The sequence below is a fragment of the Doryrhamphus excisus genome, linkage group LG7 (assembly GCF_037039965.1).
Source record: "Doryrhamphus excisus strain RoL-2023G ecotype Guam linkage group LG7, RoL_Dexc_Guam_v1.1, whole genome shotgun sequence".
Taxonomy (NCBI): domain Eukaryota; kingdom Metazoa; phylum Chordata; class Actinopteri; order Syngnathiformes; family Syngnathidae; genus Doryrhamphus; species Doryrhamphus excisus.
The window spans coordinates 12,302,126-12,318,316 of record NC_136363.1 but is presented as its reverse complement, the minus strand read 5'-3'; the positions used below and the strand labels follow the sequence as shown (position 1 = coordinate 12,318,316).

At 46.9% G+C, this 16,191-nt stretch overlaps 2 protein-coding genes across 4 annotated transcripts; one reads left to right on the top strand and one right to left on the bottom strand.

Annotated features, from left to right (window-relative positions):
* Positions 1 to 300: 300 nt before the first annotated feature.
* Positions 301 to 6,232, top strand: LOC131101400 (voltage-dependent calcium channel gamma-6 subunit-like). Of its 2 annotated transcripts, XM_058046483.2 has the most exons (7): positions 301 to 480; positions 3,384 to 3,851; positions 3,920 to 4,030; positions 4,093 to 4,201; positions 4,266 to 4,340; positions 5,292 to 5,429; positions 5,500 to 6,232. In XM_058046483.2, exons 2-7 carry the CDS (start codon positions 3,651 to 3,653, stop codon positions 5,718 to 5,720), a joined length of 855 nt encoding a protein of 284 aa, XP_057902466.2. In that variant the 5' UTR covers positions 301 to 480; positions 3,384 to 3,650; the 3' UTR covers positions 5,721 to 6,232. The 2 variants fall into 2 exon arrangements, with proteins under 2 accessions (XP_057902466.2, XP_078647886.1); XM_078791760.1 differs by lacking the exon at positions 301 to 480 and having other exon boundaries at positions 2,000 to 3,851.
* A 2,434-nt stretch (positions 6,233 to 8,666) lies between these two features.
* Positions 8,667 to 16,144, bottom strand: LOC131101396 (voltage-dependent calcium channel gamma-4 subunit-like). Of its 2 annotated transcripts, none has more exons than XM_058046480.2 (6): positions 16,055 to 16,144; positions 13,766 to 13,891; positions 13,231 to 13,491; positions 12,760 to 12,843; positions 12,039 to 12,179; positions 8,667 to 11,486 (listed from the first exon to the last, which is right to left on the bottom strand). In XM_058046480.2, the coding sequence occupies exons 2-6, from the start codon at positions 13,794 to 13,796 to the stop codon at positions 10,660 to 10,662; spliced, it is 1,344 nt and encodes a 447-aa protein (XP_057902463.2). In that variant the 5' UTR covers positions 13,797 to 13,891; positions 16,055 to 16,144; the 3' UTR covers positions 8,667 to 10,659. The 2 variants fall into 2 exon arrangements, with proteins under 2 accessions (XP_057902463.2, XP_078648237.1); XM_078792111.1 differs by lacking the exon at positions 16,055 to 16,144 and adding an exon at positions 14,329 to 14,574 and having other exon boundaries at positions 13,766 to 14,244.
* Between the last annotated feature and the right edge of the window lie 47 nt (positions 16,145 to 16,191).

Genomic DNA, 16,191 nt, shown 5'->3' with positions numbered 1-16,191 from the left:
AATGCACACTAACATGCGTCATTAGATACTGTGCACGAATAATACACACACACACACACACTTAGAAGTGTTCAGACGCTGACACACTGGCATATGACAACACACACACACACATCAAGGCACTGAGCAGCTTGTTAATGTCATTGTTGTGTTAGGAGTGTTGTGTTTAAGAGTGAACAATGTGTGTCATGTCAACACACTCACTTGTGGCTTCTTGCCTGGGGGGCTCGGGAGAGTGTGTGTGTGAGTGTGTGTGTGGGTGGGGTGAACGGTGGGGGGTCATATCACGGAAATGGTCTCCTGGCTGCTGTGATTATAAATTGGAGGCTAATCCCCCATGAGGCCGCTTTACGATGGCCTATATTTGGAGGAAGTGGAGGAGATATTTTGAGGCGGCCAACATGTCAGAAGGTGTTTGTCACTGCTCGCTGCTCTAATGAGTTTCTTCCTCACGCTGCACTCCTCCAATCCCGCGCCGCCGTAAGTTCTCTCTCTTTTTTTTTCTTTCCCAAAGCTAAACTAACATGCTGCATTGTTGCGCTAAATGTGTTAATGTGATGTTCAGGCGTGACACATGGAGACCTACCAGCTGCTAACGTGTCACGACCGGCTTCACTTAATGCTTCACTTCGCGGTGGGGTCCCAGTTGCCTCGCCTGTCAATCAACCGCAGTCCTGACTGCTTTGTCACCGGTTGCCAAATATTAAGACTTTTTCTGCAAGAGAATGAAACGCAGATGTCAGCATGTGATGCTCACAGCCACTAAGGGCCACATTTGCACGCTATCACGCTGATGGCTATGATATGTTGTGATGCTGTCGTGTCGTATCGATCTCAGGATTGCACACGCATCATGACGTTCACACGCGTCGTCGCCCTGCTGGTGGAAGACGGCACGGCAGCTTCTTTTGAGCCAAACAAACAACAAAGCAAGCCTCCGGGTCACATGACTGTGAAGAAGATGGCCGTCTCGGAGCTGCTGAGGAAGCACGGCGGCTCCAGAAATAGACGAAGAGCTTTTGATTTCAGCATGCTGAGACTTTGCACTCGTGTAGCGCGCTAAAGTTAGACCGTCCGTGGAGACTCCAGCTCGCTTTGAAATCAACAACATCTGTCTTTACTTCTGATGGTCTTCGGCGCTATAGCGCCACCTGCTGCTTTGGCATGCACTTCATTACCTGTGAAGCGAGGCTAAGGTTTGGGGAGCGTAGGATGTGATGTCATAACCCTAGAAATCTTGGAATATTGCAAAAACCATCGCAGCACAATCGATCACTTAGGGCCCAAACACAGCAGCAAAGAATGACATGGCAGCACAGCACAAACAATCGTTTTAAAAAGGCACAAACCAGCACAAACAACTGCAACTACAGTAAAGTCTCGTTATATCGATATTGTCGGGAGTCGGAAAAAATATTGATATAACCGGACTGTCGATATATCCGATCCTGCGCCGAACTGCATTAAAAGTGGGCAATAATGCACTCGACATTGTGTATAGAATCTATACACACGAGAGAAACAAGCGATAAAAAGATATCTGAATACAACACAATTAAATACATGTATTTGTACGCTTGTGTCTTCGTTGGAATAGGTGTGTATGCTATGTCAGTTGGTTCTTCTGTTGCAGGCATGTGTTTGGCCAGCTATGTGGGGCGGGTTGAGCATGACCTGTGAACCAGGAAGTGCGGGAATCGGTGTGTGTGCTGCGCTCTGGTGGTGGAAGTGTGAAAAATAAAGTTGACTGGAAGCAGCCGTTCGCCGTGTTCTTTTTTGGTATTGAAATCCTTAAGCAAAGATTGATTTAAGCTGCTTTTGTATCGATATAAGCAGACCAAATTGGCTGGCGGGATATGAAAAGGGCATCGTAGTAACCGGATTATCATAATAACCGGGTATCGTACTAACGGAACTAATTATATCATAAAAGACTAGAAATTTGCCGGGAAATGAAAATAGTATCGTAATAAGCAGTAATTCGTTATATTGATATAATCGATATTGATATAACGAGACTTTACTGTATCTTAATACTAAATCCAGACTGGGTGGCCTTGGTGAACTTTGACCGACCTGTAAAATAATGTTGAGTACCACAAAAACAGCACAAACAATCATTTTTCACATTGGGCACAAACCTGCACAAACAATTTAAACCATGTTTTAAAAAATTGGAGCAAACGGCGGGCAGCTTTGACCGATACAATCATCTTAAAAACAACAGTCAATGTTTCAGTGCAGTGTGTAACTGGCCAGCACCCAGATGTTGGGTGAGTTGGCAGCTATGTACAGTATTATGGTACTACTGCCACAGGAAGTACACGCACGGTGTACACAGTATGCCTATCTAAGTATTAGTATGGAATTGAGATTTTTAAAAATAGGCTCAAGACCCACTTATTTAATTTAGCTTTTAACTCTTGTTCTTAGTATACTCTTTTTTAACCTTTGAACTTGACTTTTATCTAATGGTTATTTTATACCCTATACCTTTTGTTTTGGATCTTAACCAAATGTTTTTATAGTTTTACACATGCTTATTTTAGTTTTTATTAATGTTCTTATATATTTCACTTTTATATATTTTTTTATGTTTTATGTTTATTTCTCACCCTCGGCCATCTCTGTGTGGAGTTTGCATGTTCTCCCCGTGCATGTGTGGGTTTTCTCCGGGTACTCCGGTTTCCTCCCACATTCCAAAAACATGCTAGGTTAATTGGCCACTCCAAATTGTCCATAGGTATGAATGTGAGTGTGAATGGTTGTTTGTCTATATGTGCCCTGTGATTGGCGGGCCACCAGTCCAGGGTGTACCCCGCCTTTCGCCCGAAGACAGTTGGGATAGGCTCCAGCACCCCCCGCAACCCTCGTGAGGATAAGCGGTAGAAAATGAATGAATGAATGTTTATTTCTATATATACTTTCTATAGTCTTATTTTATGTATTTATATTTCTTATCCCATATATCCAGTGTTTCCTGAGTGGGGGCTCTCTGCGCTGGGGGCTGTTCTCGGTTGGGGGCTGGGGTGTCTCCTCTCGTGGGGCTTACCGACTGGGGTGGCTGGGAGCTCTGTGGTGGTGCCCCCTGCAGCGCTGCGGGTCCCCTGCCTACCTGTTGTGTGGTGGCCCCCTGAGTTGCGGCATCATGGCCTGGGTCGTGGGCAGCCCCCAGCGCAGATGGCAGCGCTTCCTGAACTGGTTCCTCTGTACTCTGGCAAACAAACTTCTTATGTGTGTGTGTGTCTGTGCGAGTCTGTGTGTATATGTGTCTTGTTGTTGTCTTTCTTTTTTTTAACATGGAAAGCACTTTGTGCTACATTCTATGTATGAAAAGTGCTCTACAAATAAAGTTTGATTGATGTTTTTGTTTTTCCATGCAGCATTCCAGCTTTGTCCTTCGACCTGCAACTGACGAACGACTCACTCATGACTTGTTCACGATGATTCCTATTCCTTAGTCGCACGTTTTGGTCAAAGCTTTCCTCTCGACAAAAGGCAGACTTCCGCCTGCTTCTGAAGATGTTTTTATAAACGCTTGCATTTCCTTCCTGTTGTTCAAATCACAAAGTCGCCATCTACGTTTTTAAACTCCACTTCCTGTCGGTGACTCCTCACCGTTGCGGCCGCGTGCGTCGGTCCTCGCCGACATGTGGTCGACCTTCCTGGTGACGGACGAGGAGGGCCGCGGCGTGGGCCCGGCCGCTGCCGGCACAGTTGGAGGGGCTGCCCAGGGAGGCGGGGCTCAGGGCATGGGGGGCCTGACCGGCCTCATGAGCGGACGCAGCACATTCGGAGGCAACAAGCGACGCAGGCCGGGACACACCATGACGGAGGCCCAGGAAGGAAAGGTGAGCGCTCGCCGGAAGCTAGCGTTAGCATCATGTCTTATTTAGCATGATTGTTGCCATTTACACAGATCAAATTGGCCTTCTTTGTGGCCATCGTGGGCGTGGTCCTAACGGTCCTTGGGGTGGGCACCGAGTTCTGGGTGGAGCTGGCACCTCCAAAGAGTTTCTACGACAACCAGGTAAGACACCTGCGCACGCCTGCTTGTGCCCGCTGCCTGTCACGTGACTTCCTGTGTGGCAGACGTGTCCGGCGGTCCACTTGGGCCTGTGGAAGCGATGCACCAAGACGCTGTCTGTGGCCGACATTGACCCGGACAGAGAGAGTTGCGGACCCACCGAGCTGCCTGGAGGTGAACTCCCCGACCTTTGACCTGACGTTAAAACAAACAGACCTTGCTCTCCTCCTTCCTGCAGAATCCAACTGCACCTACTTCAAGTTCTTCACCACGGGGGAGAACGCCATCGTGTTCCACAAGACGACGCACAAGAGTGAGTCAGCTCACACTCGGCCTTGTCGCCTCACACCGCCCACGGTCGTTTTTTTGTGCTCAACCCCTCACTCGCCCGGCTTCGCTGAATAGTCCGCCCACGCCGCCGTGCTCCAGCGTCTCATCGCATGATGCGTGCATGCTAACACGCGTCTCATGGGTTAGAAAGAACGCACGTTACATTGGCCACCAGGAGGCGTGATGCAGGAGCACGTCCCAGCTAACCTCCCTCAACCGCCTCTGAGTGCCGTCACTGTTAAAAGTTATACACCAGGGGTCTCAAACTCGCGGCCCACGGGTCAAATGCGGCCGGCGAGACGCTAGTTTGAGGCCCCCACCTTGATACCAAAGTTTAATGTTTAAATGACAGCTTAAAGCTGTGTGCACACGGGACACAATTAACATGATTTTGCCCCGCCCATAGTGTTACCCTACCCTGTTACCCCGCCCTGTTTTGCTTTGGATTAGCAATGAAGCTAAAGGCTTATGACACTGGATACAAATAAATGCAGGAAATGATTTGGAATAAAAGGTAAAATACACGTCAAGATAAAGCATCTCATCAAACATGTTGTTAAAGTTACCACGCTGCTCCCAGATGGAACTGAGTACGATGCTAACTTGCTAATTGGGTCAAATTATTAAGTTTCATTAATGTTCATGTTAAAGGTTAAATAACTGTTAATACTGTACATTTGAATCTGAAAAAAATAATTTCTCTACCAATTGTATGTGGTTTCTTACGTTTTTCTTATTTGCTGTTTTATTATTATTTTACTTATTTATTACTGATTGATTGATTTATTGTCTTTATTCTTAATTTGTTTTTTTTATCTTATTTTGTGTATAAAAATTAGGATATTTGAGAACAGAACCTAGCTCCGGTGGCCCGCAGGTAAATTGAGTTTGAGACCCCTGTTATACACCAACATTGTCTGCCCCCCCCCCACAGACCTGAATGTGGCCGCGGCTATGTTGTCCCTCTTCAGCTTGGTGCTGATGGTGATGGGCGCCATCTGCATCAGCATGGCGCTCAGCAAGGAGATCGTCTTCTTCCTCAAGCCGGCGTCTGTTTGCTTCTTCCTGTCAGGTACCGGCCCAAAGCGTCTACACGCTCACAAAAAGCAGTCAGGACAAACACCTTGTCTTCCTGTCCTCAGGTGTCCTGGTCCTCCTGGCCCTGCTGGTCTTCCAACAGGCGGTCTGGGCTCTCCTGGCCAGCGACCAGTCTGTCCCTGTCCATCACAAGTTCCTGTGGTCCGTGTCCTGCCTGGGCTGCGCGGGGGCCATCCTCATCGTGGGCGGGATGCTCTTCCTGCTCCTGGCACTGCCTTGCAGCCCCTGGCAGAGGTGCCTGCCTCACAGGGACAGCAGCAGCTAGTGGCCCGGAGGCGCTATTGCACTTTGTGTCAACGTGGGCGTGGTGCTTTGGGGGAAAGATGTTTTGCGTTTACTTTTCTTCAATACAGAGTCTTAAACCTCAGATGAGATCCACAGACAATCCGGCCTCATTGAAGTCATTCATTCTCTCTCAATTGGAATCGTCTTTGGCGTGTCGCTACAAGCTAACTTTCTTTCGCTTGCTCGCACAGGGGTGTCTGAACCTGTGAAATTCCATTTTTCTCTCACTTTTATGACATTATTCTACAAATAATACAACTTTATTCTCATACTATTGCTGCCCCCCTCCTGTATGTTTACGTATACAAAAACCACCTGCCGGCTGCAAATGACCCCTGTGCTTGCAGAAGAGCGAACGCTTCTTTGCTAACGTGTTGCTAAAACAGCGATCAATCACAAATCATTTAACCATGCGCTTTTACAGGAAGTGTTTATGTACAGTGCATCTGGAAAGTATTCACAGCGCTTCACTTTTTCTACATTTTGTCATGTTACAGCCTCATTCCAAACTGAATTAAATTAATCTCTTACCTCAAAATTCTACACAAAATACTCCATTATGACAATGTGAAAAAAGGTTTTTTTGACATGTTTTGAATTTATTAAAAATAGAAAACAAAAAAATCACATTTACATAAGTATTCACAGCCTTTGCCATGAAGCTCAAAATTGAGCTCAGGTGCATCTTTTTTCCACTGATCATCCTTGAGATCTTTCTACAGCTTAATTGGAGTCCACCTGCAGTAAATTCAGTTGATTGGACATGATTTGGAAATATAATAACTGTCTATATAAGGTCCCACAGTTGACTGTGCATGTCAGAGCACAAACACCAAGCATGAAGTCAAAAGAACTGTCTGTAGACCTGCGAGACAGGATTGTCTTGAGGCACAAATCTGGGGAAGGATACAGAAACATTTCTGCTGCTTTGAAGGTCCCAATGAGCACAGTGGCCTCCATTATTCGTAAATGGAAGACGTTTGGAACCACCAGGACTCTTCCTAGAGCTGGCCGGCCTCAGGGAGGTGACCAAGGCCCCGATGGTCACTCTGTCAGAGCTCCAGCATTCCTCTGTGGAGAGAGGAGAGCCTTCCAGAAGGACAACCATCTCTGCAGCAATCCACCAATCAGGCCTGTATGGTAGAGTGGCCAGACGAAAGCCACTCCTTAGTAAAAGGAACATGGCAGCCCGTCTGGAATTTGCCAAAAAGCACCTGAATGACTCTCAGACCATGAGAAACAAAATTTTCTGGTCTGATGGCTTTCGTCTGGCCACTCTACCATACAGGCCTGATTGGTGGATTGCTGCAGAGATGGTTGTCCTTCTGGAAGGCTCTCCTCTCTCCACAGAGGAACGCTGGAGCTCTGACAGAGTGACCATCGGGGCCTTGGTCACCTCCCTGACTAAGGCCCTTCTTCCCCGATCGCTCAGTTTAGAAGGCCGGCCAGCTCTAGGAAGAGTCCTGGTGGTTCCAAACGTCTTCCATTTACGAATAATGGAGGCCACTGTGCTCATTGGGACCTTCAAAGCAGCAGAAATTTTTCTGTATCCTTCCCCAGATTTGTGCCTCAAGACAATCCTGTCTCGCAGGTCTACAGACAGTTCTTTTGACTTCATGCTTGGTGTTTGTGCTCTGACATGCACAGTCAACTGTGGGACCTTCCAAATCATGTCCAATCAACTGAATTTACTGCAGGTGGACTCCAATTGAGCTGTAGAAAGATCTCAAGGATGATCAGTGGAAAAAAGATGCACCTGAGCTCAATTTTGAGCTTCATGGCAAAGGCTGTGAATACTTATGTAAATGTGATTTTTTTTGTTTTCTATTTTTAATAAATTCAAAACATGTCAAAAAAAACCTTTTTTCACATTGTCATAATGGAGTATTTTGTGTAGAATTTTGAGGTAAGAGATTAATTTAATTCAGTTTGGAATGAGGCTGTAACATGACAAAATGTAGAAAAAGTGAAGCGCTGTGAATACTTTCCGGATGCACTGTAATATTATATGTGTTTGCTGCCTGTTGATCATTTGTAATAAATGTCCTTACATTGTGTTCAATCCTTCCATGACTGGCCACTTCATTAGCTCATAAATAATCATCCTACTCCAGTAAGGCAGCGCTGTCAATGACGGCGTGCAGCTCACAGCACATCTCAGTCTTCATGTTGACCCGCTTGCAGGCTCACTTGAGTTTCTCCCACGCCGTTTGGCTGCGACCCCCCCCCCCCCACTAAATATAGAGCGTGACCAACAGGAACACAACCTGCATACAGACACACACTGTCAGTGTGAGTTGACTAAGAACCATGGAGCTCATCAAGTCAGAAGCTTGTCATCAAATGTCTTCACGCTGACTCAGCACAATCATTTCCATTTCACATGTCCTACTCTGACACCCCCCCCACTCTCACCCCAGGCCTCCTCTGATGAGTGACAGGGTTGGGCGCTCGTTTGAGCGTGATGGACAATTTAAGCACAAGAGTAAATCCAAAAATGTCATCTTGACTGACAGCCACGCCCCCTTCCCGAGCCACGTGCGCACGTGGGTCTAGGTCTGTGCACGTTATCAGCAGGTGCAGACCAGGAAGGAGTTCTAAGCTTTGACTCAAATGAAGGATTTTGACTGCCTAAGTTAGTGATGTGCTGATCCGGGCTGAAAATATCGATACTTCCGACACCGGCTCTTCATTTGCAAAAAAAAAATATCGATACATGTGATACTTCAATCATGACAGGTTTGTCATTCACCCGTCACCGGAAATGCTAATTTATTGAAATTAATAATTAATTTAATTGATAAAATAATGATCTTATCTTTTAAAATTGATAAAACTGAGGTGAATTAGCAATGTAACGGTATCGCCGATACCTGCCTGAATTGTACTCAGTATCGAATCGGAAATGCAATCCATGTGACACAAGTGTTTTTTTAAAATAACTTTATTGAATATATCTACTGTATACCTGTATATATTTACGTCTGTTTATATGTATATATTGTGATATTCTGACCACTATGTTGTATTGCTTCCCTTCATTGACCTTCCTTGAGTGTCAGTGATGCATTCAAGGAATGTTGGGAAAAGGACCTGGTGTTTACTTTCGAATGTTTTTACCATCACTTAAAGCTCGATTTCCCAGTACTGACGTCACATTGACGACACATTTTAAGAATATATATATCTATACGTACCACTGACAAATAGATAAATAATCATCAATTATAATGCCTACACTCATCAGTACACTAGCCAGAACATGAAAAACTACACTCCGTATCGAAAATAATGGGTAAAAAGCAGAAAATGAACAAACATCATTCACTTGGGAGGTAAAAGTTGGAAAGTGATGTTTTTAAAAATGTGAAACAAAGGAGACCATCGACACTTGCACACGTCACGTCCACTGAGAGCAGAGCAAAGCAACAAAGATCAATAAAAACAGCAAAAACTCACCAAGAATGAAACAACGTGATGTTTGCTTGTTGTTAAGAATATATCTACGTGTTTTATTCTACATCCGTGTTTGAGAAGTTTCATTTTACAATATGTGCTTTCCTTTTTTGAGGCTCAAACGCTAAAGTTAGCGTAGTGAAATAATGAACCATACGACTTTAGCTAGCAGGCATCAGCGCATTTCTAAACTGCAGTACCATTTTATTCCATAGGGGGAGACGGAGAGCGAGCTCTCAAACACTCCAACGGAGCGATTGAAGAAGTAGTCAACTCGTCTCAAGCGTTTGGAGCCGCTATCTGTCCCAACACCCATCATGATCAGCTACAGCTTGTGCCCGAAATGTCCAAATCCAAACATTAACGTCCATCATATCCTGGACGTATTCTACTTGACGTTTGACGCCAGCTGCTGGTCCTAACGTCCACACGTGTTGTCGCCATGTCTAACAAAGATCACTTTTGTTTACGAACAGAAATAGACGTCACTGTGAAGAATGTGGTTGCCTTCGAGAAGGAACCACGTGACTCCTTGTCTTCCTGAGAGGAAAAAAAAGGATTGGACTCGGGAGTGACTCAGCAAATTTTTCACAGGATTGAAGAAGGTCACCTGGCAGTGCTGTGGTGTTTCACAGTGTGTGTGTGTGTGTGCGTGTGCGTGTGCGTGCGTGTGTCCGACCACAGGCTGCCTGTCTCTGCTTTAGGGGTACATGTCACATGACCGCTTGTCTCGAGGCCAGTCGGGGAACATTATTATTTAAATGAATATAAAACAATTCAAATGACTAAATATCAGCATATAATTTCTTTTCAATTAATAAATATTACCATCATTTTACAATTGAAATGAATATCAGTATTAATATTGCAATTACATTAACATTTAAATATTGTAATATATGATAATATAATGCCAACATACTGTATATTAACATTAAATATTGACTTGATATGAACATTGAATATTAATATTTAAATCCTAGTCTCTGGACTTTTGGTGGTCCTGGTCTGGGGGCTGTTTTAAGGCAGATGTCTCACTCACACACACACACACATCAGTTGTTGATCACACACTGGGTGGTCAAAAGTATTGGGACAGCTTGTCTTCTAGGAAGACTTACTACAAAGTGTTGGTGTGAGGTCACACAACTTCTTCCAAGTCCAACTCATCCAAAAATGGCTTGTACCGACCTTGCCCCTGCACTGGGGACAGAAAAGGGTCTTACCCAAAGTGTTCCCGCAAAGTTGGAAGCATACAATTTGCGAAAATGTCCTGTTTAGATGAAGATTGAGGACCAGCTTGGGACGGTATTCAAATGATCCCTGAATGATGAAGGGGTGTGTCCCAATATTTTAGTCCATATGGTGTGTCTAGAGTCCTTATGGCTGCTGGATGTCCCAACGTGAGGACAGAACGGTCACCAACTTAGCCCTCCTTTCACTTCCTATTTGGACGTGAGCTCTTAAACCGGCGTGGTTTTCCTGTTGAGTGTGTCCGAGTTGCTGTCCCGGTCCCTCTTGGCCGTCAGGCGGTCCAGGGTTCCCACGTTGCCCCTGTCCCTCTCCATGGTGGCGGTGGATATGGGAGCCTGAGGCGTGGCAGGGACGGCCGACGAGGAGCTATTCAGCGGGGCGGTGTTTTGGGCGGCGGCCGCCAGGTTGGACTTGGAGTGAGAGGGGAGCGTGCCGCTGCTGATGGGCGCCCCTCCACCGCTGCCCCCCCCAGTGCCATCCTTGGGGAAATAGTTGTGGAGCTGGTAGAGCGTGGCGCGGTCCACCGTGCCGTAGAGTGGCGGGGCACCCCCTCCGAGGCTGCCAAGCTTGGAGTCCCTGGACAGAGTGTACATGGAGATGTCACCCCCCCCACCGCCACCTCCGCTGCTGTGATGGGGGTTCGGCAAGGTGGCGACGGAGAACGGGGGTGCAGACGGCGGCAGGCTGAAGGTTTTGGATGTGCCAACGGGAGAGTTCTCCTGCGAGCGGGGCGGGTCAGTGGAGCGCGAGCTGGAGCGTGAGCGCCGCCGGAAGCGATAGCTGGGCAGACGCAACATGGCGTGCGTGGTACTCTTGAAGAGGTCGGCGCGAGAGCGACAGCGCAGCTCTTTGTTCTTCTCGATGTAGATGTTGACCGCCAGCACGCCCACCATCTCCGCCAGGATGAACGAGAGACCGCCGAAGTAGAAGGACCACCCGTACGAGTAGTGCCACTTCTTGTCCTCGTCCTTCTTGGGAGAAATGTCGCTGAGCGCCGCCGAGATGTACACAATCACGCCGATGATGTTGCTAAGGCCTGAGAGCACAAACGACAACATTCATTCATTCATTTTCTACCGCTTTTCCTCGTGAGGGTCGCGGGGGGTGCTGGAGCCTATTCCAGCTGTCTTAGGGCGAGAGGTGGGGTACACCCTGGACTGGTCGCCAGCCAATCACAGGGCACATATAGACAAACAACCATTCACACTCACATTCATACCTATGGACAATTTGGAGTCGCCAATTAACCTAGCATGTTTTTGGAGTGTGGGAGGAAACCGGAGTACCCGGAGAAAACCCACGCATGCAAACTCCACACAGAGATGGCCGAGGGTGGAATTGAACCCTGGCCTCCTAGCTGTGAGGTCTACGCGCTAACCACTCGACTGCCGTGCCGCCCACAAACAACAACATAGGACGGTTAATGCTGACTCGGCTGGATGTCATAGCAAGGCGATATCGCAGTGTGACGGCGTAACACAGTGCTCAGGAGCACAATGATATCATACTATGTGATGTCATCGACGGTGATATCAATTTCTGGGTTGTCTGATGGGATACATCGTGCCGGTCTACCAGTGTCGCTCACCGGCGGCCACAAAAAGAATCCCGCCTCCCAGGATGACGTTCCTCTTGCTCTTTGAGAAGCCGCTGGAAGCCACGCACACACCGCCCAGCAGCAGCAACACGGCGCTCAGGATGGGGAAAATGCTGGACGCCCGCACCACACCTGCACAACACACACACACGTTAGACACACACGTACATCACATACACACACACACTGTTGGGCTGTACTCTGCTAAAAGTGTGCACATTGTTGCTTTAGGTGTGACTCTGCAGGGGAAGTGCTACACTACAACTTGGCAGAAAACACAACTACTATTATTACTTTTGCGTTTTGTACAAGAGTACAGTGAATAAATATCACTTTCTTGTCAAAGCAGCCGTGTATTTATAAAAATGGAAGCGTTCCAGGATGGACCAATGCATCTGGTGTCGACCCAATCTAAGTTCTAAAGGTTCTATAGGAGAGGATACACTCGGTACACTTGACAATGGAGGCAGCATGTGAAGCCTGAGCTGAAAATAATCCATTAGCTGTTTTTTATCGGAGAAAGCTGCTGCTTGTGTACACCCCCAGACTCAACACACACACACACACACCTGGGCTTTAACACACACATACCTTCTTTGCTCGACTCTGACATTTGTGCATTGATGTCCGCCCACCACCCCCTTATGTCCTTTCCACATCCTCTTCTGCGTGTGTGTGTGTGTGTGTGTGTGTGTGTGAGAGAGTTACTCACGCAGCAGATATTCGGCAGCGTCTTGGTCGTAGTCTGCGTCGTCCGGGAAATGATTGATCTGGGAACACACACCTCGCTTCAAGCCTGAGGAGGAGGAGGAGGAGCAAAGAGGATGAGTGTTAGCTTAGCCAGCTAGCTACCTGCAACACTCTCCGCCCAACATCAACACTTAACATTTCATCTTCCTTCTATTGATTTTGAGTCTTTGTCTAAAAGTCTGTCAAAGTGGACGCCAACTCGTGTTTTGTCCTCCATGGACGATACTTACATAAGAACGTTGTATCAGATCCGTGGCACAATGAGTTGGCGACGCAGCAATGTGCTAGCGTCAATGGTTGTTTATGTTATTTGTGCGATGCTAACAATGCTAACGTCGCTACATCACACATAGTCTACATGTCATCTACTGATGACCTCTACATGCCCCGCCCCCTCCATACACACACACACACACACACACACAAGGTTTACCCTCCAGGCAGCAGATCCTCCACAGGCCAGAGTGCGTGAGCGCCCCCGGGTCCTTCTTGTCCTTGTTGCTGGTGCTGTCGTCCTGCGATGAGGACGAGTTGGCCGTGCTGTTGCAGATGAAGGCGCGAGCGTACAGCCAGTAGTCGGTGCCGATGGCCACCGTCATCAGGGCGAAGGCGGCGAAGGCTCCCATGGTGGTCAGCAGCACCTGAATGCCTCGCTCGCACCAAACCAGCGCCGGGCGGGGCAGGAAGCTGAGCTCTGAAGACAGGAAGCACATCATCACACAAAATGTGTCAGAAGAAGAGTCCAAAAGTCAGAAGGTCAGGTGTCGGGTGTCCACTGCAGTGTCACATGACCACCATTGTGTACGTGTTCAGCAACGACAACAGTTAGCTCAGTCACACAAACACACTTTGGCACTAGGCTCGTGTGGCGTTTGGGTGTCTCCTGCAACGCTAACATGTGCAAGTGGACGTACACAACATGCATGGACACAACAATGCAGGTGCATGTTTGTGTGTGTGTGTGTTACCTGAAGGCACGTTCCTGCTTTTTGTCTCCATCGTCTTCTTGTGGTCAAGTCCTGGTCGCCTCCGCCATCCACCGTGCTTACCCTCTGCTCTCCTCACTTCACCGGTGGTCCTCCTCAGTGGACGGCCTGGATGAGGAGGGAGGGAACAAGGGATGGAGCGAGAGGTGAAGGGCACGAGGAGACAAAGGCAGGAGGTGAAGGTAAAGGAGAAGATGTTGCCGATGAATAGAAGAAGCTTCCTGTCAGAGAGGCGAAGCTGCTTTGAGAGCGAGGGAGACGTAAACGATGTGAGCGAGTGTGCGCTCTTCCATCGCCATGGCAACAGTGGATTCCAAAGTCTACCATTGAGCTGCCAAGTGTGTGTGTGTGTGTGTGCGTTTTGTGTGTGTGTGCGCGCTTTAGGAGGGATGTAACAGCTGGGAGGATTTTGTCGAGATGAAAAGAAGAATGTGTGAGGACACACACAAGCGTGGACAGGACTGATTGGGGCGAAGGGGACACATTAGACATTCATGATGTCAGAGACTTCCTGGAAACATCCTGGACACAAGAAAACACACTACCTTGTATTCACCACCTTCACCCTCCTCATCTTCATCACTATTCTCATGTCCATCACCCTCATCATCACTATTCTCATCTCCATCATTTCTCATCATCACCAAAAACCTCAGCACCAGTCATTTTCCTCATTGCCGACATCCTCATCATCACTACAATACTCATCAGCATCATTTTTCTCATCACCAACATCCTCATCATCACCATAAAGCTCAGCACTATTATTTTCCTCATCACCAACATCCTCATCATCATCACTACAATTCTCATCACCAACATTTTTCTCATCATCAACATCGTCATCATCACCATAAACCTCAGCACTATTATTTTCTTCATCACCAACATCCTCATCACCACCATAAACGTCAGCACTATTATTTTCCTCATCACCAACATCCTCATCATCGCTACAATACTCATCAGCATTGTTTTTCTCATCACCAACATCCTGATCATTACTATAAACCTCAGCACTAGTATTTCCATCACCAACATCCTCATCATCACTACAATTCTCATCAGCATCATTTTTCTCATCACCAACATTCTCATCATCACCAAAAACCTCAGCACCATCATTTTCCTCATCACCAACATTCTCATCATCACTACAATTATCATCACCAACATCCTCATCATCACCATAAACCTCAGCACTATTATTTTCATCATCACTAACATCCTCATCATCACCATGAACCTCAGCACTATTATTTTCCTCATCACCAACATCCTCATCATCCCTACAATTCTCATCAGCATCATATTTCTCATCACCAACATCCTCATCATTACCATGAACCTCAGCACTATTATTTTCCCCATCACCAACATCCTCATCATCACTACAATACTCATCAGCATCGTTTTTCTCATCAACAACATCATCACCAAAAACCGCAGCACCGTCATTTTCCTCATCACCAACATCCTCATCATCACTACAATTCTCATCACTAACATCCTTGTCATCACCATAAACCTCAGCGCTATTATTTTCCTCATCACCAACATCCTCATCATCGCTACAATTCTCATCAGCATCATTTTTCTCATCACCAACATCCTCATCATCACCATGAACCTCAGCACTATTATTTTCCTCATTACCAAAGTCCTCATCATCACTACAATATTCATCAGCATAATTTTTCTCATCACCAACATCGTCATCATCACCAAAAACCTCAGCACCGTCATTTTCCTCATCACCAACATCCTCATCATCACTACAATACTCATCAGCATAATTTTTGTCATCACCATAAACCTCAGCATCATTTTCGTCATCACCAACATCCTCATCAACACCACAAACCTCAGCGCCATCATTTTCCTCATTATCAGCCCCATCACCCTCCTGATCACACACAGAATGTTGACATCAGTTCCGTAACAGCAGGATGTTCTTGTGTGTGCGTGTCCTCTTTCTCACAGAGACCCAGCGTCCCAGCGTCCCACCATCAGACGCTGTGACGTCTGGAATACTTTCACTTCCTGCACACAGGACCTGTCCCGCCTCTTTGAAGTCGGTGCTATTCACGCGGTGTCAGCGTGGCTCTGGGGAAGGCCTGCAATGTCCTGAAGGTGAACACAAGTGAACGAGTCCAGCTTACTGTCTAAAAAAAAAAATAGCATGCAAACGTTGGACACCTCCACCCCCACAAGGACGGGGAGACATTGTGCTCATGAATTCATTAGAAAACAAAGTGTGAATGCGCTCACAAGTTCACAGAGAAACTTTTAAAAATCCAGCTTCCTGCTCGGAAACATGAAAGCCAGCTGTCCCACTTCCTGTGTTCCTGCCGCTACACTGCCCCCTGTTGACGGAAACATCAACTGTGATGGACACTTCATGTTGG

What these genes read in the sequence shown, in the direction of transcription:
- LOC131101400 (XM_058046483.2), top strand. Translation starts at nt 3,651, where the DNA reads ATGTGGTCGACCTTCCTGGTGACGGACGAGGAGGGCCGCGGCGTGGGC. An exon ending in AGAGTTTCTACGACAACCAG is followed by an intron (nt 4,031 to 4,092) that starts GTAAGACACCTG and finishes CCTGTGTGGCAG; the next exon opens with ACGTGTCCGGCGGTCCACTT. An exon ending in CCACAAGACGACGCACAAGA is followed by an intron (nt 4,341 to 5,291) that starts GTGAGTCAGCTC and finishes CCCCCCCCACAG; the next exon opens with ACCTGAATGTGGCCGCGGCT.
- LOC131101396 (XM_078792111.1), bottom strand. Translation starts at nt 14,414, where the DNA reads ATGATGGAGATGAGAATAGTGATGATGAGGGTGATGGACATGAGAATA. An exon ending in GTGAAGGTGGTGAATACAAG is followed by an intron (nt 14,245 to 14,328) that starts GTAGTGTGTTTT and finishes CGCCCCAATCAG; the next exon opens with TCCTGTCCACGCTTGTGTGT. An exon ending in AAGCAGGAACGTGCCTTCAG is followed by an intron (nt 13,492 to 13,765) that starts GTAACACACACA and finishes TCCTGTCTTCAG; the next exon opens with AGCTCAGCTTCCTGCCCCGC.